The sequence below is a fragment of the Lampetra fluviatilis genome, chromosome 1, assembly GCF_964198595.1.
Source record: "Lampetra fluviatilis chromosome 1, kcLamFluv1.1, whole genome shotgun sequence".
NCBI classification, from domain to species: Eukaryota; Metazoa; Chordata; class Hyperoartia; order Petromyzontiformes; family Petromyzontidae; genus Lampetra; species Lampetra fluviatilis.
In genome coordinates this window covers 18,558,861-18,581,592 of record NC_136275.1, presented here as the reverse complement: position 1 = coordinate 18,581,592, position 22,732 = coordinate 18,558,861, and the positions used below count along the sequence as shown (strand labels likewise).

General features: G+C 51.4%; 1 protein-coding gene across 1 annotated transcript in view; it reads right to left on the bottom strand.

Annotated features, from left to right (window-relative positions):
• GARS1 (glycyl-tRNA synthetase 1) overlaps window positions 1-19,444 on the bottom strand; it is a 28,391-nt gene extending 8,947 nt beyond the window's left edge. The window contains exons 1-8 of the mRNA XM_078858359.1: window positions 19,133-19,444; window positions 16,090-16,191; window positions 15,031-15,133; window positions 14,527-14,668; window positions 13,435-13,523; window positions 12,830-12,906; window positions 1,802-1,947; window positions 613-762 (exon numbers count right to left, since the gene is read on the bottom strand). Coding sequence (XP_078714485.1) covers window positions 613-762; window positions 1,802-1,947; window positions 12,830-12,906; window positions 13,435-13,523; window positions 14,527-14,668; window positions 15,031-15,133; window positions 16,090-16,191; window positions 19,133-19,429 — 1,106 coding nt within the window. The 5' untranslated portion in view covers window positions 19,430-19,444. The remainder of the gene's footprint in view (window positions 1-612; window positions 763-1,801; window positions 1,948-12,829; window positions 12,907-13,434; window positions 13,524-14,526; window positions 14,669-15,030; window positions 15,134-16,089; window positions 16,192-19,132) is intronic.
• Window positions 19,445-22,732: the final 3,288 nt, after the last annotated feature.

The window sequence follows — 22,732 nt, the reverse complement described above, 5'->3', positions numbered from 1 at the left end:
GGCCACGGTCTGACTATAAGCTCTCAGTTGAAAGACGCAGCATCGGACTGCAAGTCAATCTTAGTGAAAGAAACAGTTGTGTCGCGATGACGCATTAGAAGAACTCGTACACCGCCCTACTTTCGTCAGCATGGCTCTGTCAGGTTACACAACACACGTGTCACAAAACCTCCATGCGAGCAGAGGCTAGGGCCACCCCTGACCAAGCTCTACGCATGCTCAGTCCAACGGTCTTTAGTTACAAACCTCTACCGAGTTGCACAACACCAACTCTTACATCAGCCATGACCTATCCACAGCCGGCCTCCCGGAGCTGTCGCCAGTGACACAATGATCCACTTAGCTCCTGCCCACGATCCGATTTCGTAGCCCCATCTCCGCGATAAAGTCTTCTAAGACAGGTTCCCTCACCCCTTATGTATGCACGCATGCTGAACATCTTTTCACACCGTACGTAGCCAACCGTGCTCATCGGAGGTAAAGGGGAAGGACGAAAAAATGAACAGGTACGGTAAACTGCAGAACCATCTCTCCGCGCGTTGCTAGGCGACCATGGCAGCATTCAAGTCGGGTTGCGGTTTGCGTGCTCGGAGAGTGGCATGGGCACCGCACCTGACACGGATGAGCCCGGAGCGTGGAGAGATCTCGTTGCGGAAGGAGTTTCCGATCTGCGCGGCAGCGAAGGGCAGCTTGCCCTGGTTGAACTCCAGCAGCCGCTTGTAGTTAAGGAAGATGCCCTGGGCCGTCTCGGGCCGCAGGTACCTATGGGTGGAACGCGCCGCACGTCGGCGTCACTCGCACGGCGTGCAACGGGGGTCTCCCTCATCGTCGCTGTGCCTCATCAGTCGACAGGTCGTCACTCTTACAGGATAGAGCGGGTCGCGGGGAAACCTTGGTGGCGCGATTTCGGAATCAGAATATTTATTTATACTGAAGGAATACGATGAGATATAAAGCTATAGTAATAGGATTTTACCCTTTCAACTGGTACAAAAAAAAAACTGACACCTTTATACAAGGCATCATGTTTGCAATAACCACAACACAAGCAGTCAAAATGCAAACAAAAAGAAACAACTCTGATGATGATGTTTGCATTTTGACTGCTTGTGTTGTGGTTATTGCAAACATGATGCCTTGTATAAAGGTGTCAGTTTTTTTTTTTTTACCAGTTGAAAGGGTAAAATCCTATTACTATATTTTGCCACTGGTAAAGGAGGTCTCAGTGTAAATGAGATATAAAGCTCTTTTGTCACAGGTGTCCAGTAGGGGCATGGGGTCAGGAAATTACAAAAACAAACAATATAAAAACACGATTGGAGTTCAACGTATAAAAAAGGTAAACAAATCACAAAAAAATATACAAATAAAACTCAACAATTCTTGATTTTACCAGGTAAAGCTCAACGAGGTATTAATTTCTTTTTCAGAAGCGACCTGGCGACAAATGATAGCTCAACAAAGTGGCTTATCAACTGGGAATGTATTACCAACAGCTGCGACCGTTGGCAATTGTCCATCTCGGGGCAAAGGGTCAAAGCCAGGTAGCGGTTAACGAATCATTCTAAATACTGCATGGCATGGGATTTTCAGATGGGATGCTAACATTTCCGAGTCGAAAGGCCCCAGTGAAAATGAACAATGAAGAACTTCACAACACGACATCTCATACGGCTCATGGCCACATAAGGCCTACCGCATCGGTAACGGCCCACAACAGCATCCTTAGCCGCGCTAGCAGCGGGAAAATTTGCAACGTCGCAACGCTCGGTCACTCCGGAGCTCCCGCCCGCCGCCTCACCCGGGAGTCTGCCCGCCCGGCCCAATGGACGTCTGGAACATGAGGTTGAAGGCCAGGGGAGGAGAGAGGTCGTTTCCCGTGACGGGCGACTTCACGGCATAGTCGGTGAACAGAACTGCCAGCTGCGACTGTTGGTAATTGTCCATCTAGGGGGCAAAGGGTCGAAGATAGGAAGCGGTCAACGAATCATTCTAAATACTGCATTCTGAGTCAAAAGGCCCGAGTCAAAATCAAAAGTGAAAAACTGAATAACATGATATTTGTTTAGGTCATAATGTATTGTACGGGTGTTAGAGGCTGCTGCAAGGCGACTTTACCAGTATGGGTCATTGCAGTAAAATCCATTTTATTCTATTCTGCTCCAACATCTATCCTTTTCCAACCCGCACTGATCAGTGTGAAGTATGGCAAAATAACTGCTATGAAAGACGGCAATGCATGGGGAGGCTCTCATCCGGTGGTGGATTTAAAAGTGGGGCCGCGTTTGAGCGTGCGCACATCATTAGAGGAGCAGATTACGTTTCTTTTATCAACAGACGTAACACATCTAGAGGAACATGGGGCTCAGTGAAATTATACTTCTGCTTGGGGGACAACAGCTTTCTGAATGGTAAAAATCAGTTCCACCTTTAGCCTACCCTTCTCCCGCACCTCCGATTATCACGGTTGGCTACGTACGTTGCGAAAAAAGTTCAACATACATACATGCCCCGGCATGCTAACGGTATGAACTCAAGTGCTCAAGGAATTCACCCGGCTCCTAACTCTGTCAAACCTTGCTAACCAACACTACACACCTCCACTGCATGGCCCCAAACTAATGTAATGCGAGCGTAAATGGGCAGGCCGGATGTGACGATCCGAGAGGGAGGAGTCAGGGTCACGTGGGAGAGGGAGGAGTCAGGGTCACGTGAGAGAGAGGTTATAGGAAGGAGACCGGAAGACATCTGGAGCAGTCGAGGGAGTGAAGAGGGAGACCACGTTGGGTGGCCGCCGTGCCCTCAGCCGCGAGGCTGATAGGGCTCGCCAGACGGCGCCAGCCAGCGGGGTGCAGAGAGAGTGGAGTGCGCGGGGCGCACAGGGCGTGCGAGGTTGCACGGAGCAGCAGAGTAGCTGCAGAGCTAGCGGAGGGCTAGCAAAGGGTGTGAGGTTGCACAGGCAGCAGAGTAGCTGCAGGGCTAGCGGAGCAGCAGTGTGGCTGCAGAGCGGAGCAGCAGTGTGGCTGCAGAACGGAGCAGCAGTGTGGCTGCAGAGCGGAGCAGCAGTGTGGCTGCAGAGTGGAGCAGCAGTGTGGCTGCAGAGCGGAGCAGCAGTGTGGCTGCAGAGCGGAGCAGCAGTGTGGCTGCAGGGCGGAGCAGCAGGGTAGCTGCAGAGTGCGCAGGGCGCAAGGAGAGACGACGCTGGGCCGAGGAGGAGGCCAGCGGGGTGAGGAGGAGAAGAACATCAATAAAGGACCAACGGAGATCAACATCGTGTGACGGAGTCCTTAATACATTGGTGTCAGAGTGGACTTTTTCAAGGCAAAATAACATCGAGGAAGAGGGCCGAGAACTTGAAAAAGCGTAACCCACTTGTTACGTCTTCCGACGACGAAGAAACGGCCGCCGGCGCACGTCCTCCAGCGGCCACGTGGCGGTCCAACTGAATCGCTGCGGGCCGTTCTGCTGGATTTTGTCACCCTGGTGGCGCCGGCGACGGGGCCGGATCGGGGCCTGAAAGCGGTGAGCCTCCGAGTGGGGCTGAGCCGTCCGCCATTGGGGCCTGGCTCACGCTTCCCGCCCTCTCCGACACGCGGCAGGGCGCCACCATCTTGGGTGTGGTCGGGGAGGAACGGCGGGAAGCCGCCATCTTGTCGTCGTCGCCGCGGCGGGAAGACGCCGCCATCTTCAACATCGCGGCGGAGAGGCGGCCGTGAGCTGCCATCTGGAGGCGCCGCGTGGTGTGCAGCCTGCTGCTGAGCTGCTGTTTTGCGAGGAGGAGCCGCAAGGAGAGGACGCCGACGCTGCTGCTGCTGGGGCGGCAGCTCTCCCGTCCTGGCTCGTGTGCGAGACACCGGAGCAGTCAAGGGAGGACGCCGCGCTCACCGAACGAGTTCTGCGAGGCGTCTCAAGTTACCACCCTGCCGTCCTCTGCTCGCTGCAGCCCCGGGCGAGTCGTAACGAGATGCACCCGGCCCTAACACACACCTCACCCATCTAGCGTGTGCCGGGGGGGCGATTGTTGTCATATCTTGAGCATGCGGTGAGCGGTTCGGGCTGTGTGTTGTGTGTTGACGATGGATGCGCTATCTGCTTGTTTGCTCAGTGTCAAATAGTGTGTGTGCGTTGCGGCGTGGAGTTGTTATCTTGATGGCGAAGTTAATTATTAATTCGGTTGTGTCGTGTATCCCGCGCTGTAACATCCCGTGGGAGCAGTGTGCGACGTAGTTAATTGAATTTTTTTTTTGTTGCTGCAAGGTGCCGTGTGTGACGTGCTTAATTGGAAAAAAAAAATATTTTTGTTGTTGCTGCAAGGTACGACAGGGTTAATGGTGTGTTGGTTGCCTGCAGATCTGCTTGTGATTGTGTGTGAAATGTACGCTTGTGATCGCGATATGCTGACTGCATGTGCTGTATACACTGTTCTGTATGGATACGGAGTGCGGTGCATTGGTTGACCATTGGGTTCGGGATTGTTATTAATTGTGCGTACCTGTTCGGAAATTGGTAAAAATTCGGGGGGGACCCAAAAATTTTGGTTGTTGGGTGTTCATGCACACGAGATTGCGTGTGTGTTCATAGGTAATTGCGCTTGTTGAGAGAGAGAGCGCGCGATGAGGGCGCGCGATGACGCCGTTGTTGGTGGCTCTGCTGTTAAGGGTGATGGGGCCGTAAATTGCCGCCAAGTGGCGTCGCTCATTCTGTTGATTGCATGCGGCCAGGGGTTTCTTTGCGAGTTGGTGTGTGTAAGCAATGTGTTTTGGTCAAATATGGGTAAAAATTCCCCCGATAAGACTGCTGTGCGCAACGAGCTGCGGCTGTGCGTCCTATCATTGGGGGGTTGTTAAATCGTGACGGGGGATGTGTGTTGTGACCCCCAGCAAAGGGCAGCTGGGGTGCACGCACGGGGAAAACTGGCGACGTGTTCGCACGTTGGCCCGCCATTTTGAGTGCGCGGGGTATTGCGAGGATGCGCTTTGCGCAGGGGGCCGCCATTTTGAGTGCGCGCGAGAAATTGCGGGGATGCGCTTGGCGAAGGGTGCCGCCATTTTGAGCGCGCGGGAAAAAACTCGGTGGGGCAAATTTTTCATCAGTATATGCCTGCCATTGTTGAGTGGGTGATGCACGAGTTGTGGTCACAACGGCCTATGGCTGATGGCTGACCTGACAGCCCGGAGGCGAGACGCTCCGTGGTATGTCTCAAATTAATGGGCCGTGTGCTCATATGGCTCGGGGAGTCGTGGTTCAGTTGTGCGGTGGCAGACTGAATCTGGTGTGCCGGGAGCTCACGGGATTCTGGAGTAGAGGTTCCGTTACGTGCCAGTGATCGGGGTGACCTGGCTAGCATGGAGTGGGGATTCTCTTTGCGGGTCCTCCAGCGGGAAGGGCCGCGGACTTGTTCCGCTCTGGGTTAGGGCGTTATTGGATGTGTAAGGGAACATTGCCCGTGGGGAGGTTGATGGGGTCTGGCCTTGCCGAGGGATGAACCTTCCCTTGGCTATAAAGCGTCAGACTATAAGATGCTGGTGTGTGTCCATCGCTGATGGGATAGTAAGGGAGGAGCATGGCTGAGTTGTTGCTCATACCCGAAATTGCACTAGCCGAGTGTATGGTCAGTGGATGTTGCTGTGGTTGGACGACCACGGTGAGGGTGAAGGCGGGTTAAATGTTACCGCTGGGGAGCGTGGTTCTCTCCACGCGAGGATGTTCGGCTGGGGGCTTTGTTGAGAGTGACAGTGGGTATGTAATGCGAGCAAGGATTGAGGGGGGGCGGAGTCTGGGTCACGTGGGGAGAGGGAGGAGTTAGGGTCACGTGGGAGGGAGGAGTTAGGGTCACGTGGGAGAGAGGATTTAGGGGGAGAACCGGAAGGGGGAGTTGAGACGGAGTGAAACAGGAGGAGGCCACGCTGGGCAGGACGGAGAGAGTGGCGCGGTCGCCACGCGGTGGGAGACGTCGACACCGTCAGCCATCGGTGTCAGACGCAGAGAGCAAGCGGCTGTGGGAGGCTAGCTGTATACGGGGCAGCAGTGAAGCTAGAGAGTGGAGCAGCGGTGTGGCTGCAAGGTAGAGCAGCAGGGAGACTGCATATCGGAGCAGCAGGGAGACTGCAAATCGGAGCAGCAGGGAGACTGCATATCGGAGCAGCAGAGTGGCTGTGGAGAGATCGTCGGGAGAGACGCGGGCCTGAGCGAGGACGCCGTGGTAACGAGATTCTACGAACCCAATAAAGGACAACGGAGATCGACATCTGAGAGAGAGTCCTTTATTACATTGGTGTCAGAAGTGAAACGGCATGTCAAAACAGCTCAGGAGGAAGAACGTCCCTGCACCATCTTCTGCAGCATCTTCTGACGACGACCTCCCTCCAGCGGTGGTGCTACCGACGATGGAGGAGGAAAGCGATGCTGGGACGAGCGGGGGTCCGGGCGTGCAGGACGTGGCCGCCTCGGTGGGCCCATCCACGCGACTGGACGCTGAGGACGGATGGCGACAGGTGGCGGCCCAACTGGAGGCGCTGAAGACGGTGTTGGCGTAGTTGTGCGACCTTGTGACGCCGGCGACGACTTCGGGGAGGCCCGGCGGGGAACAGCGGGCCGGGGCCTTGCCGTCGCCATCAGCCCTCTCGACCACGCGGCACGAAGACGCCATCTTGGGCGTGGCCGACGAGGAACGGCGGGAAGCCGCCATCTTGCGCCCTCCGCCGCGGGAAGCCGCCATCTTGCGCCCTCCGCCGCGGGACGCCGCCATCTTGCACACGTTGCGGAGTGACACCATCTTGTCACCATCGGCGGAGGACGGCGAGCAAGGACCCGCAGCCGTCATTTAACAACGGTCAAAGAATTCTCCATCGGCGGCGATTGGAGCGCATTCGCCTGCCGTTTTCAAGCGGCCGTACGCTCTGCCAAATGGACGGACGCGGAGGCCCTGGAAGTCCTACAAACACTTCTCGACGACGAGTCCGTCCGGTTCTTCCGCTCCATCAAGGCCGATAAGAAGAGGACGCTGCAGGGTGTCTTCGAGGAAATGGCGGATGCGTACGAGCCTCCGGACGATGCCCATCGTAGATTTGTTCAGCGGCAAAGGGCGCCTGATGAATCGCCGGTGGCTTTCAGAGGCGCAGTTCTGGAACTGGCGATGGCAGCATACCCTGAGACGGAGCCGGATTTGTTGGAGCCCCTTGTGTTGGGCAAGATGCTGGAATTGTCTAGAGACCTGGGGATCCCCATGCCAGTGTGCAGTCATGATAAGTTGACGTCCTGTGCTGCGGCTAAGTGCTTGGACGCTCAATTTAATCTCCGACGCTGGAAACAGGTGTCAGCTTGGACGGGGGGCCCCATCGTTGAAGGCGGTGCTACGGGGTGGGATCCTAAGAAGGCGGTCTACGTTCCTGACAACAAGGGTCTGCAGGAGTTGACGGCCGCCTCCGCCCAGTGGCCTGCTCGGGGGGGAACGGGGCCGAGGTCCGGCCCGCCGGCGCGGGAGCGTCGGGACAGAGGGGGTGCCGCGCGCCGAAACGACGTGGAGTGTTTCCGCTGCGGCTGTAAGGGCCACTTCGCCAGGGACTGTTGGGCTCGCATCCCGGGGCCGCCCCAGCAAGAGGCCTCGACCACGGACGTCGCGCGAAAAGACCAGCCAGGACAGGCAAGTCGGTGCGCATCAGACACCCGGCAAGGCCTGTCACCTCATGCATCACCATCGCCGCGCGGTCCGTGTGTCGTTAACAACGAGGTGCCTCCGATTGACCCGTGTCGCTCGCTGACGCAATGGCGCCGATTGGCACGGAAGGTAGTTGCGGCCACTACGGGGGTCGTCCACGGTACCGGGTTCTATTCAGGGGGTCGAGGTGCGTATTTTGGTGAACTCCGGTGCGTCCGCGACCATTATTTCGGATGTCATTTTCCATCTTTTGGGCATTCCGCCAGGGAGAGTGCGAGCGGTTTATGATTCATGCATAGCGGCGAACGGGGGAAGTATGGGCATTGTGGGCCAGGTGGACGCCAACATATCGATTGGGGGGGTGTCGGCTTCAGGGACCGTTTTGATCTCTAGGTCCCTCGTGGTACCCTGTTTGTTGGGGACTGATTTCCTGGCAAAAATGCCCATTCAAATAAGGGTTGATCAAAATTGCATTGAATTACCAGGGGGGCGGAAAATTTCGTTCTTTCTGTCGCCATGGGGCCGGCCTGCCCCTGTTTGCCAGGTACAGGCGCTGTCCGAGGTATCTGTTGACATTCCACCTGGTTCGCAGATGCTTATCCCGTTGAGATATCGGAAGACAGTACCTGGCGTTGAGGGAGCGGCGGGTGTTCTGTTATCGCCGTCCACGGCTATAACGGGCGGCTCGGCGCTGGTTGGGGCACAAACGATTGTCCGGCCGGGCCAGCCCCCGTTCTTACAGGTGCTGAATGGGAGTGCGGAGAATGTCAGTGTCCCGGCCGGAACGGTTTTGGCTCACGCCACGACCGCGTTCACGGCCCATGACAACCAGGCCCGCCAGGACATGGTAGGGGGGGTTTCGGGGCCTACGGGGCAGGAAGATCGTTGGGTTGCCGAGTTATGCGGGGAGAATTCATCCCTGACCGTATAACAACGGTCCGCACTTCACGCGCTGTTACTAAATTATTCCGACGTGTTCAGCTCGGATGATTTTGACTTGGGACGCACCTCCTTGCTTTCCCACCACATTGAAACGGGGGCTGCCGCTCCGATTCGGTTGAACTCGCATCGGTTGAGCCCGACGGAGCGGGATCAGGTTCGCGGTGCAGTGGAGGACATGCTGGCCGCTGACATAATATCCCCATCTAACAGTCCATGGGGCGCGCCGGTAGTCCTTGTGAAGGATGGGAAATTGCGATTTTGCGTCGATTTTCGAAAACTGAACAAGGTGTCCGTCGCAGACGCGTACCCCCTGCCGCGTATGGATGATTCCCTCGATGCCTTGTCTGGGGCGAAGTTTTTTTCGACACTGGATCTCTCCTCGGGATTTTGGCAGCTTCATCTCGATGAGTCCTCGAGGGAAAAGACGGCTTTCCGTACGCCGCAGGGACTGTTTCAATTTAATTGCCTTCCGATGGGCTTGAATGCGGCCCCCGCCACTTTTCAGCGGTTGATCTCCATCAACCGCTGTTAATGGGTCTGCAGTGGGAGACATGTTTGATTTATTTAGACGATGTCATCGTCTTTAGCCGCACATTTGACGAACATTTGCAGAGATTGGAGACGGTTTTTGCTAGGATGCGCTCCGCCAATTTAAAATTCAAACCAAATAAGTGTCACCTACTGCAACGATCCGTGCGTTATTTGGGACACATAGTCAGTGCGGACGGGGTGGCCACGGACCCGGAGAAGACGGCATGCGTCCGCAACTGGCCAACCCCGGCCTCGGTTGGGGACGTACGTCGCTTCCTTGGGTTCGCCTCATATCGCTAGGCCCTTGCACCTCCTTACGGGTAAGGGTCGGAGGTTCAGTTGGGGTCCGCCGGAAGAAACGGCGTATGAGGGCCTACGCGATCGGTTGGCGACGGCGCCGACATTGGACTATCCGGATTTTGATTGACCTTTTATTCTGGATACGGACGCTAGTGACACTGGGATCGGGGCCGTTCTGTCACAGTCCAAGGGCGGCGTGGAACGCGTGGTAGCTTACGGTAGCCATGTATTGTCCCCGGCAGAAACCCGCTACTGCGTTACTCGCCGCGAACTATTGGCTATTATCTATTTTCTCCGTCAATATCGTCTGTATCTTTACGGACATTCGTTTATTGTGCGCACGGACCATGCGGCTCTGCAATATGCCCTGAGAGTTGACCAACCATCTGGCCAACTGGCACGATGGTTGGAGACCCTGCAGGAATTTTCCTTCGACATACAATATCGGAAGGGGTCGCATCACGCGAATGCAGACGCGCTCTCCAGATTACCGCAGGGGTCCCCTTGCGCTTGCGCGTCGGGTACGAATAGGTGTACGCCGGTTCAGCTACCCCCTCGGCCTGTCGTTTCAGCTGTCAAGGTGCCTGGGGCTCCGGTGTGTCCAGGACCGGCCGATGGGGTTCTGAACCTGCCGCGCTCGGTATGGATTCGCGAACAATTGCTTGACGACTCGTTGGGGGCTTTACGGAGTCGGGCTGCGAAGGGAGCGGGGGGATTGCTGTCCGGTGGGACGCCGGGGGCCGCTCTCCGGGATGGTTTGCTCATGTGGAGGGAGGGATTGCATGACCGCTGGCGTCTGGTAGTACCGTCGTCGTTACGGTACGAATTGATTCGGACTCTGCACGGCGACACTTAATTACATCTCGGGGTGCAGAAGACCTTGTTAACATTGCAGCGAGACTACTTCTGGCACAGCATGACGACGGATGTCGTCGGACACATTCGGGCGTGTCCCGAGTGTGCCCGGCGGAAGCCGCCTAAAAACCCTTATGTGCCGCCGGTGCAGTCTATACAGGTGTCTCGAATCAACGAGTTGGTGGCGCTGGATATTTTGGGACCTTTCCCGCCATCCGCTAGGAGTAATACATTTTTGCTGGTCGGGGTGGAATATCTTTCCCGTTGGCCGATGGCTTGGCCCTTACCCGACCAGTCGGCGGCGTCTATCACGGACGCCTTCCTGTTTGGATATGTGCTGGACAAAGGGGCGCCGGAGAGGCTACTCACGGATCAGGGGCAAAATTTTTCTTCTAAATTGTTGGCGGAAGTGTGCGCTGCTCTGGGAACCAAGAAGGTTCGTACGTCTCCTTACCACCAGCAGACGGATGGCATGGTGGAACGGCTTAATCGGACGCTGTCGGCCATGCTATGTCACATGGTTGACGAGAAACAAGCTGATTGGGACTTGCATATACCTGGGGTACTCTCCGCGTATCGGATGACGCCTCATGCGTCCACAGGGTATTCTCCATTTTTTCTAATGTACGGCCGCGAGAATGTGCCGCCGGTGGAAGTACAGCTGGGTACGGGGGCGAAGGGTCCTGTTAAACCTCTCCCCGAGTACATTCAGGACACTGTTCGACGCATCGCCGAGGCACGGGAGGGGGCCCGATTGGCTACTGCCAAGACCCAGGCGCGAAACGAGCGTTGTGCCCGGCGCTAGAGAGTGGAGCAGCGGTGTGGCTGCAAGGTAGAGCAGCAGGGAGACTGCATATCAGAGCAGCAGGGAGACTGCATATCGGAGCAGCAGGGAGACTGCATATCGGAGCAGCAGGGAGACTGCATATCGGAGCAGCAGAGTGGCTGTGGAGAGATCGTCGGGAGAGACGCGGGCCTGAGCGAGGACGCCGTGGTAACGAGATTCTACGAACCCAATAAAGGACAACGGAGATCGACATCTGAGAGAGAGTCCTTTATTACAGGTACATGCTGTGTACGTGAGATGTCTTTGCTGGTCCTCAAGGGAGGACTGCTGGTGGGCAAGAGCAGGATATTTTGTTGTTGTTGTTGTTTTTGTCACGTGTAAATAATATTGTTGTTAAAATGTAAATACTGGGGCAACCATCGCGTCTATTTTGGGTATTTATTGGGGTTTTCTTAAGTGGGCCGGATTTACATCATCTCCACTACCCTGGGGCCGGGTAGCTGTCGTGTTCGACATGCGGATGTGCGTTTTGTTGTGTTGTGCCTCAGGGGGTTGGATTCTCCTTCTCGTCACAGATCTTCGGCGCCTGCCACACTGGGTGTTACTGGGCGTGCTAACCGGATGTGGACTTGAAGGAAGAATTGAGTGCCCGTTCGTCACTCCTGCTCTACCAGTTGCTCTCTGACGTTGGACTTGAGCCGAGCGGATGGAACAGCAACACGGACACGCTCTAAGACACCGCATTCCTGGGTTATGCGCGTCGGCCGTTCTTGCGTGTCGGTTGCCGTTGTGCATTGTTTCATTCTTAATTCTTGTTGCTTGTTGAGCGGAGGACGGGCCAGTGTTCTGTTCCGGATCCTGATCCCTCCCCTTTCGTTACTTGTGTTGTTGTTATAATCTCCGTTGTGTCTGGGGTGATTCCTGATTGTGATGCCTTCGCTCGCATTATTTTGTCCTGTTTTAGCCGAGGACGGCTGGATTTTTCTTTAGGGGGGGGGGTCATGTAATGCGAGCGTAAATGGGCAGGCCGGATGTGACGATCCGAGAGGGAGGAGTCAGGGTCACGTGGGAGAGGGAGGAGTCAGGGTCACGTGGGAGAGAGGTTATAGGAAGGAGACCGGAAGACATCTGGAGCAGTCGAGGGAGTGAAGAGGGAGACCACGTTGGGTGGCCGCCGTGCCCTCAGCCGCGAGGCTGATAGGGCTCGCCAGACGGCGCCAGCCAGCGGGTGCGGAGAGAGCGCAGTGCGCGGGGCGCACAGGGCGTGCGAGGTTGCACGGAGCAGCAGAGTAGCTGCAGAGCTAGCGGAGGGCTAGCAAAGGGTACGAGGTTGCACAGGCAGCAGAGTAGCTGCAGGGCTAGCGGAGCAGCAGTGTGGCTGCAGAGCGGAGCAGCAGTGTGGCTGCAGAGCGGAGCAGCAGTGTGGCTGCAGAGCGGAGCAGCAGTGTGGCTGCAGAGCGGAGCAGCAGTGTGGCTGCAGAGCGGAGCAGCAGTGTGGCTGCAGAGCGGAGCAGCAGTGTGGCTGCAGGGCGGAGCAGCAGGGTAGCTGCAGAGTGCGCGGGGCGCAAGGAGAGACGACGCTGGGCCGAGGAGGAGGCCAGCGGGGTGAGGAGGAGAAGAACATCAATAAAGGACCAACGGAGATCAACATCGTGTGGCGGAGTCCTTTATTACACTAAGAACGATGCCAGCGGTACGGACAGGCACGCGCCGGGGAGTGAAATTGAGCCCTGTTTGCGCACGCGAGGAACACACACCTGTGTGATGACGTTCTTCATCTCAGCCTTCTTCTCCTCCGAGCACTTCTTATCGGACATGAGCTTCTCCAGGTGAGCTAAAGGACAATCAAAGTACCACCCCATCACTCTCACCACCATTCAGGACCACGTTACAGACACTCCCTTTCCTCCGGTTTGAAAGGTTGATGCTGGAAGACTCCATCAACTTGAACTGTGCATTGACTGATTTCACAGGGACTAAAGTGTTGCCCAATTAACCAAAACATAATGTGTGATACTGTGTTGGAAATGGTGCACAAGCATGCAAAAAACTCAACACGTTAGTCGTTCACAGTGCCATAATTAGCATCACTTTTGTGGGCAAGTCAAAGAGTGGTTGTCTTATGGATATACACGTTCCTGTCACAGGAATGTGGAATTTCCACTGCCTCAATGCTCATTTGAGCACTGCCTCAATGCTCATTTGAGCAGGAAACCATGAACTTTTATGAAAAGAATAAAACATATTTTTTAAGATTTGTTATATATTTAGGATCAATGGTCCTTCATATTAGAATAAAGGTGTACAAACACACAGCACCACTTGATAAAAATAAGCCCTGGTTTGTAATGCGATAACCCACCTTTGAGTAGGTGGTCAGCACGGAAGCACTCCCCATTTTTTAGGTCCTTCACCATGAAGTCAGCAAACTTGTCCACGTGCCCTGACGCTCTAAAGGTACACACACACGAACCGAAGCGTTTTCAACACATTTAAATTAAATGTTGTTGAACTGCGAATTATTTATCAAACGCGTGAGGAAAAAATCCTGCATACGCGTGGAAGATGCAACACTCTCCTACACGGGATTGTCTTCGGAAGTAGTATATTGATAATTAATCAGTATGGAAGCTACAGCTAGCTAGCTGGCAGTAAAAAAAAACGCTTGTGCATTTGCATACAGTTTTAAGTGGATGCGGCTCCAATGCTCTAGGTTTTCCTTTGAGAAATTTGGACGGTACCGAATACCAATGCAACTTTATACTGCAGGTCATTCACATCGAATCATCTTTACGAGAGGAGATTGATGGACAGAGCCGATTTGCATGATTTGCCCCGCAGGGAATTTTATATTTACACTTTGATTTAGCATTGATTTATGTTTTATATAAGCTTGATAAAGTGATGGAGCTTTTAGTGTATTTTTTTCATTATTCACTTTTTTGCTGTCATTTTTTTGTAATTTTAGTGACCCAGGATCATGCTTGCAAATGAGACGAACCTAGGTCTCTTGAATTCTCACCCAATTAAACAAAATAAACTAACGCAAAAACGCTTTGAACCGTATTGGGAGAGCATAAAAACACTAAGACATGGCACCACATTTTTCTTAGCAAGCACGGATTTCGGAGCAGCATGCACTCTCTAACTAAACAATTTTTTATTTTATTAAGCTCACCCAGCTATACAGCTCTTTTATAGAAGCCACCTGACCACAAATGATAGCTCAACAAAGTGGCTTATCATGTGGACATTTATAGCAGCCAAATACTCTAAAACACAGCTTGATTCTAAATCTGAACGAAAAAACCGGAGGACCCGGAGAAAAATCCACGCGACCATGGGGAGAGATTACACGCAATTACAAATATACACACGTCAGGGTCAGGATCGAACTCACGACCTCCTGTATACCAGGCGAGGGAGTTAACACCTCCTCGCCACTGTGACTTACTTGAGGACGGGCTCAGGCGTGAGCATGGTACAGTCAATCTCCAGGATCTGCTCCTCCTGGATGAAGTGCTGCCTCCACTGCTGGATTATGTTGTTTTTGAGGGCGCAACCCACTGGCCCAAAGTCAAAGAGGCCACTCACACCTGCAGCACAAACGATTGGGGCCCTGTCAGGTCTTCAGTACCTACAGATTTGAGCCATTGTGATGGTGGCAATGCTACACACATCAAGGTTATGTAGTCATTCAAAGCACATGTTTCGATTAGTTCCTCTTCCTTTTGTATTACGTTTGTATGCGGTTTCAGTTCTTGAGATTAAGGGCTTACTTGGAAAATGAGTCTCAACTCTCGTTCTTGTCCCTAATCAATTGCTTGACACTGCCGACCTCAGTGTGAAACAGCAGTGGCAAAACCACACCCCCTACCAAGACCCACTACCAGACAGCCCCACAGAGAGGCCAAATTCGGAATGACCAATTAAACGGGGCCCGCGGAGTTGAGCCCACCTCCATAGATGGCGAAGGCCTGGTCGTAGAAGAACCGCCTCTTAAGGGTGTCCTCCATCTTGGCCCGGTCAATGATGTCGTCCTTTGGCTCCAAGGCAAGAACCTGTATGGAGGCCATGTCACCATTGTGCACATCAGAGAGAAAACGTGCGATACGCTCGCAAGTGGCAAAACACTCATGTTCATCAATAACACTGCATTAAAAGGACATATATGCGTGTACGTATATGTAATAGACAACAATTTTTGGCTATGGTCCTTCTTCACAGCACATCAAGAAGGGCAATTGCCTGAACCATCAAATATTATATATTTTTCCTCTTTAGGCAGTGTATTCATGAATGTATTGATTTTTTTTGTGGTTGTGTACCACTCCTCGCAAGCACGGTTGTTAATTGTTTTTTTTCCATGAAGCACTGCACGCCAAAATGTGCTTGGAAGATGACACCACTTCAAGTACTTGTGTACTACTTGAGAATGTGTTTGATCTTGGTTCAAGCCCTACAATTAAATTAATTTATTATTCAGTATTTGTTACATGCATTCTCAGAAATAGAGATTGATTTGGAGGCGGAGGAAACCACAGACCAGCAGGGAAAACACCTAGAAAGAGTGAAAACAATTTCTCAAGCTCTGTGGGTCCTATGTGGGATGCTTTATTTATATTCAAGAATACATTCCTATTTGTATCATTTGTACAATTTGTTCACTCCATTTGCCAAAATCTCACATTCGCATATACATTTTATACAATGACCAAAATAATAATGTCAAAAAATGGCACGCAAAATTTGATGCATTTATAGTGAGCGCTGCAAACCTTCAACCGATTATGTTCCAGGACAGTGTTCTCCATTGCAAGGCCCGCGAGTCACTCGCGGCCCCTGGTGGCCTTTAGTGCGGCCCCTGACGTGCAGCCCCTGATAATTCACAGCTGTGAAAACACCCCTTGCAGACTGTATGGCGGCCCTCACACCAATATGTCTTATTGGCGAAAGTGGCCCTCCCTCTGAAAATTAGTGAAGAACACTGTTCCAGGACAAAATGGCCTTCTCTCACCTTAGCCTCCAATATCCTCTTGCGATTCTTCAGTTCTGTCACAGCTTTATCCACGTCCACCTTTGGGGCCCCATCCGTCTTTAAATTTCTCACCAGCTCACCCTGCACACACAAATGTGTAGGTTTACAAGTAACCATGTTCTGTTATGTATTCGAAATATACAGCTCTCTTGTCAAACCACTGCTGGATGAGGGCCTCCCCACCACCCCCACGGGGGTGGAGCGATGAAATAAGTTTGTGTTGAGGTGCTTGGCAGATTATTAAACCGCGGAAACCATGAGGAATGGCGTTTACTTTAGGAGACCTTCATTCAGTAGTGGAATGACAATGGACGGACCAATGTTGATGAAGTCACAAATAACGGCCTTGCAGAAATGGGGCTCCCAGAGGTACACTATGAGAAATGCAAACTACATCTGGTCCACAGAGCTGCTTGGACTACGCTCAGCAATGTATGTTGCCTTGTTAATTAAATTCACATTTCACGTCAAAGACAGTGGCATATAAATCACTGAAAATGCAATCCAGACTAAATTACCACATATAAGCATTGCACTCTCACATAGAAAGCACCGTATGTCGCCATACACAAAATGTAAAAATGATAACCCGTGTAGCTTTTAACAGACCGTTGGTGCAAGAGCTGCTAGAACCACGCCCAGCCATCTATTTCGCCAGCACTGTTTACAACACAGCAGCTGAAACTCATTTAAGGTCGATAAGACCTAAGACTACGGTAGTTCTGATGGCGCTCTCGACTGACGTTAGCCACGTCATGGAATCACACTCAGGGCGCCAGATTCGTACGGCAATATCCTAACCACAGCTGCGGCGGCCGATATCCACACAACAAAATAATCTAAAAACACCCACACAACAGTTATCGACAAACACAGATGCCAGTGAGTCGGCCTGGATTACATTAAAAGCACTCCTTTCTTCTTACTGTCTCAATTTGTCCCAAGCTGTGTCATTAAAAAAAGCGAATGGTCCATCCCGTATCACTACGTCTAGCAAACGCTTGGAAACTGTCCCATTTCTGCTGTATGAAATACTGGCATGAATATCACACACAATACGTATCTCAGTAAATAACTTTAATTGGCTTGGGCAATTTGATTTATCATCATCTAATTACATAATTGCAATTTGATGTTTGAGATTTAACAACAGTTTATTCCACTAAAATATGCACGACAAGTACAGCCTTCTTTGCCAATCCAGTTCTGGATGAGGGCCTACCCACCTGGTATGGGTCACTGGACTGATTTTACCTAATTTGATCTCGCTGGTCAGTGCACGTGGTGTGCTACATTCCAAAGATATCGACAAGCGTCGTCGCTGGACTGTGCGAGTTTGTGCTAAATTCCAACGATGTCCACATGTGCATTAAAACTGAAACCAAGAAGGTCGCCTCGGCGTGTGATGGTGGGGTCAGAGGGCGTAGTTGTCAAGGCCGCTGTGCGACCAGGCACACCGTATATACATGGAAAGTGTAGTTGGGAGTACAGGGTCAGAAGGGTGCGTGTGTGATGTATTTGGTGATGTGGCATGGGCGGTGCAAGTATGGTCGCTGTGTACAGAAAACAAAACCATTTGAAACTAAAGATTTTTTTATTTTACCAGGTAAGGCCTACTAAGTTCAGAAGTGACCTCGCTATCACAAATGAAAACTCGACGACGTGGCTTGTCACGTCCAAATGTATAGCAGCAGCAGCAGCCAAAAAAGACGATTCTAAATGTGGAGGGAAAAAATCCACGCGACCACGGGGAAAACTCGCAAACTCTAAATATACAGCAGGAGTCAGGATCGCGGCGGCAGCGAAGTAGTTAACAAGCTCGTCACCCACCATACAGTACATTGGATGTGGCGATTCATATGGTGTCCGCCTATGTTTCAAAATGATGGACCCGATTTGAATTCGCTATATTTCTGCAACCACGAACCGCCCATGAATGAAACTCTTACCACTTGAAATGGCGTGGCATAGAGTTTCAAATGATTACTGCTAGATACCTCTCCCAGCACACAAACAGCCTCTTGCCTCAGTCATTGGCAAGACGGTGACCCCTCAACACTCAAGGGGCGTTGTGCCTTCTGCAGTTCAGCAAGACTGAATCCGTAATTGCGGTGCAGGGTGCGTTTCGACGGCGTTTTGGCATTGATCCGCCAATGTCAAAGAGCTTTCGTCGTTGGTACCGACGATTTGAGGAAGCGTGGCTGCTGTTTATGTAAGGGGAAGAGCACAGGGCGACCACGCACCTCAGAGGAAAACGTGAGAAGAGAGGCGTTTGGGACGAATTCAACTATCATCTCGATGTTGTCCGTACAGCAGGTGGAGGGCAAATAGAGCATTTATAAAATGGTTAGTAAAACTTGATAACTCATTAAACCGTTTGTAACTTTTTGTGTAATTGTAACATGTTGTCATCGTGAAATATACTGCTTTTAAATTGGATCCATCGTTTTGAAACAACCTGTATAGTGATTTAGCTCGGCGGGTACGATTAAGGTGCTGTCATGATGTGGTTGGTGTGTACATGTGCAGCCTCTTATTTTCCAAACCACCCATATATGAGGGTCTCTTGACGCCGTGCTAGTTGGGGGGGGGGGGGGTTATTTGGCCATACTTAACGCTGGTCAATCGTGAAGGTAAGAGAGGAGGAGGCATTAGAAGCACAGTCCAACGATGGCTTTCGCTGCACTGCCCTCTACTGCCCACCACGCTATGGCGAGCGTGATACGATGTGGCTGATGCAATCTGGAATGGCCGGTGCAGTGAATACGATGCGATTGATTTGACCCGACGTGGCATGGCGTGGCATGGCATGGCTGGCTGGTGAAGTAAACAAATATGATGTCGGCGTGGTCGGTATGCAGGGTGTGATGCTGCACGTCTCCTGTGCAGACTGCAGACGAGTCTGACATGGTGCATACGCCAGCCGAATTACAGTGCCCTTGGTTGAATGTTTTAGTCACAAGTCTCGTAGCTCAACACAAAGCAGACACCATCACCTAACCACCCCCCTCCTCCTCCTCACCTGCTCCTTCACCGCCGCCCTGAGCGGGGCCAGCACGGCTTCCCTCGCCTCCTCGTCTCCCATCTCGCGCGCCGCTCCTTCGCCTCCACCCCTCGTCGCCGACAACGACGACCACCGCTTGAACTCGAGCGTCGCCGTGAGCCTCCGCCCTGCCGCCTGCGCCGCTTGGAATCTGACGTGCGAGCGAGTGGCGAGAGAAGACAGCGAGGGAGGTCGTGGCAGCAGCGGCAACAGCAGCGGCAACAACAGCGGCAGCCGAGGGCGGCAGCAGCAGCAGCTCAGCCTGGGCAGCAACATGTGCGCTCGTCTGTATGGCCAGGTCGCCTGTGCGCGTCACGGGGCTTGGCTACTCGGCCGCCATCTTTGGTGGGGGTCGTGTCAATGAGTTCTCCTCCGTTCGCCCCGCCCCTTCTCCTGCGCCCCCTCCAACGTTGCCGGGGCTTTCTCACCCCTCCAATCCCCCCCCCCCCTGAGCAAGATGGCGGCGGGAGCTTCGCATCGGCTCACGAGACGCTCGGCGGAAGCAGCGGCTGATGAAATCCCCGTGGTCAACGCGGCAGTTGTTTTTATTTTGTCGGCGGATACTGTGAATCGTGGTTTTTGTAGATTTTTTTTCTTAATCTACGATTCAAATTAGTAAAAGTAATATTGGTTTAAAAAAATATCGGTGATTTTATAGGATTATAATTTTTATTAAGGGGGCGGGGTAGGGGGAATTTAAGTGGTCAATTATTATAAAAGGCCGAATGTGCACGCTTGTGAAATGAGAAATTGATGAGTTGGCGTTTACTCGATGCTTTAAATTACTTTGGCACGTGTTGTCTTTCGTGATGTTTTTAAAAAAAATGATAGTTTTAAACAATGCCGTTCAGAAATTTGTGTTGATTAGCAGAGATTGATTTTTCTTCTATGCGGTACGTGCAGTATTTCGTTTTTTTAATTCCCCTAATTATTTTCATATCATTTGCGATGGGAGGTTCCATTAAACGCCTTTAGAAATGAATAAATGCACGACCACTGGAGTTCGTTCCATTGTCGGCACCACCTAAGGCGACAAAGCTGTCGTTGTCCCACTTTAAATTTACCTGGCCGATAGTGAATTAAGTGATTGCCATCTGAAATGAGTGGGTTAATCTAATAATTCGCTCTAATTTGCAATGCAAATAAATCGATAAAGCTGCTTTGGTGGCACCGACATCTTTTTCTGGCCCAATGGACCATGTCGTAGTGGTCTCAAGGTTTTCACCACGGTTGACCTGTACGGCTCTTCCGATGTCTTTTCGGGTTGTGCCGGCACGATGTCCGACGTTTCGCTCCATGGAGCGAACGAATAAAGTGCAAAACAATTTCGATTTAAAGCTTTCGTGATTGCAGGAATTCATCTTCTTGGTTCTGTCGGTAAAGTCACGTAGAAGGGAAGTAATAATAAAAATAAAACATTTTATTATGTTTTATTTTTATTATTTTATTACTTCCCTTCTACGTGACTTTACCGAAAGAACCAAGAAGATGCAAAACAATTGTAAAGCACGTGGCAGAGTGACGTACGAGCTGGTGTCTTATTTGCAGGGGAGTGGACATTGAGCTGCTGCTGATGATGATGCCGATGGTGTTGCCACGAGGTGGCGCCAGTCACATTTACGACTGCAGGGAGATGTTATTTATGTGCTGAACACAAGGGGGAGACAGACTCCCAATATTTAAATCTGGACATGACGAGACATCTCCCATCACAGCAGTTCAAGTTTCATTTATTTGGTATAGCCCTGTGAGCCATTCGGCTCTTGAATCGGGTGTAACAGCAACAAACAAAAAACATGAACAAGAAAACATCTTAAAGTGACTATGTGACTATGTGCAAACAGAAAATCCAAGAAAAGACAGCAAAATATTGCAGAAAAAGCACCGTACACCAACGCTGTGTGCAAAAATCCCAGTGGGATGCAAATCAAACAACAACAACAACAACAACCACAAGATAACTTAGATTAAGGCCGTCAGTCTAACTCTGTACTACAACAAACAAACATGGCCAAACCAAAAAACTTTTCGAAAATCACTAAGCAGTCATGGTACAAGCCGGAAAACCATACTAAACACTTTTTTTTACCAGGTAAGGCCCACTACTGAGCTATTGTGTAGCTCGTGTTCAGAAACGACCTGGCCACAAATGATAGCTCAACGAAGTGGCTTGTCACGTGGAAATGTATAGCCGCCAAATACCCGAAATTCACGTTGACTCTAAATGTAGAAGGATAATCCGGAGAAAAATCCACGCGACGACGGATAAAACATGCAAACTACAAATTTATAGCAGGCGTCAGAGTCGGGATCAAACCCACGACCTCCTGGATACCAGGCGAGGTAGTTAACATCTCGTTAAACTGTACATAACGCACTCGACCTCTGTGCATTATACAGAAACTATCATCAGTTCCTGAATAATAATTGTATTGTGGTATTTTTGTTTATTGTCTAAGGTCACCATGAAATAGATGTATTTCATGACCTAAGACAAAGAAGACCACAATGCAGTTATTCAGGAATTGTTGGTGGTGTTTTGCATGAGGCTCAAAAGGCTCAGAGATTCCTCAGCAGCAGCATTCCTTACTTATCTGAGCCTGCGGTAGAGGGAGGAGGCCGCAGTCAGAAGGGCCATAGATTTAATTATCTTTTGCACAATTACAAAGTGGAGATGAGTGCCTGCTGGGTATGGGGTATGGGGGGGCAGCAGAGCCTGAGCGATAGAGCCGATAAAGATCAAACAGTTGGTGTGGCTATCGAGTGTGCAGGCGGTGCAACTGCACGGGCTCATGGGTCCGAGTGACGTCCACCGCAGACATGGATCATTGACATCAGCTCGCGTAGCTCACGTGCAGGAGCTAGATGGAGCGTTACATCGCAGGACAAAATAAGAGATGGCGACGATTTGGAGAGGCCTACATCCAGCAGTGGACAGATCAATGCGGAATGATGAAAAAACCAAAGATCACATGACATAATCTCCTTTTGCACAGTAAAGAATGGACTATCACTTTACACCTTACTCATGCATAACATTACAAGATCCGCATTTTGCATTTATGCTTCTCAACTTCAACCTACACCGCATGGAGAGGTCCACATCCAGCAGTGGATTGACAATAGGGATGTTCGAATCGTGTGCTAATTAAGGTCTGTGGGAAGATACTGTTTATCGTTCAAATTGAAAACACCGTAACAAATTTGTATTTTTATTGGTCCTGGGTAGTAAGTGTCATTTCCTCATTGCTTAGACCTCAAAAGTACAGAAAATGGCTATTATTCCCCACAAACTTTGCTTTTGTGACCAGGACATTGATATTTAGAAAGTTACCTATTTTCCAGAACATTGCAGATAGATTCAGTGCTGAGTAAACTTGAAGTAACTTCTAGAACATTCTAGAACTTTCCAGTAATATAAATAGTAGTATAAATGCAGGGGCCTTAAGCCCACCAGTTCAGTTTAGTTCCAGCTGCTTAAGTGGATACATATCTGCATTTTTCTGAGACGGCATCAAGAGGCTGCAAGCATCCGGCAGACGCATTTTGCTATGTCTGCGGCCAATTTATCAAGACAAG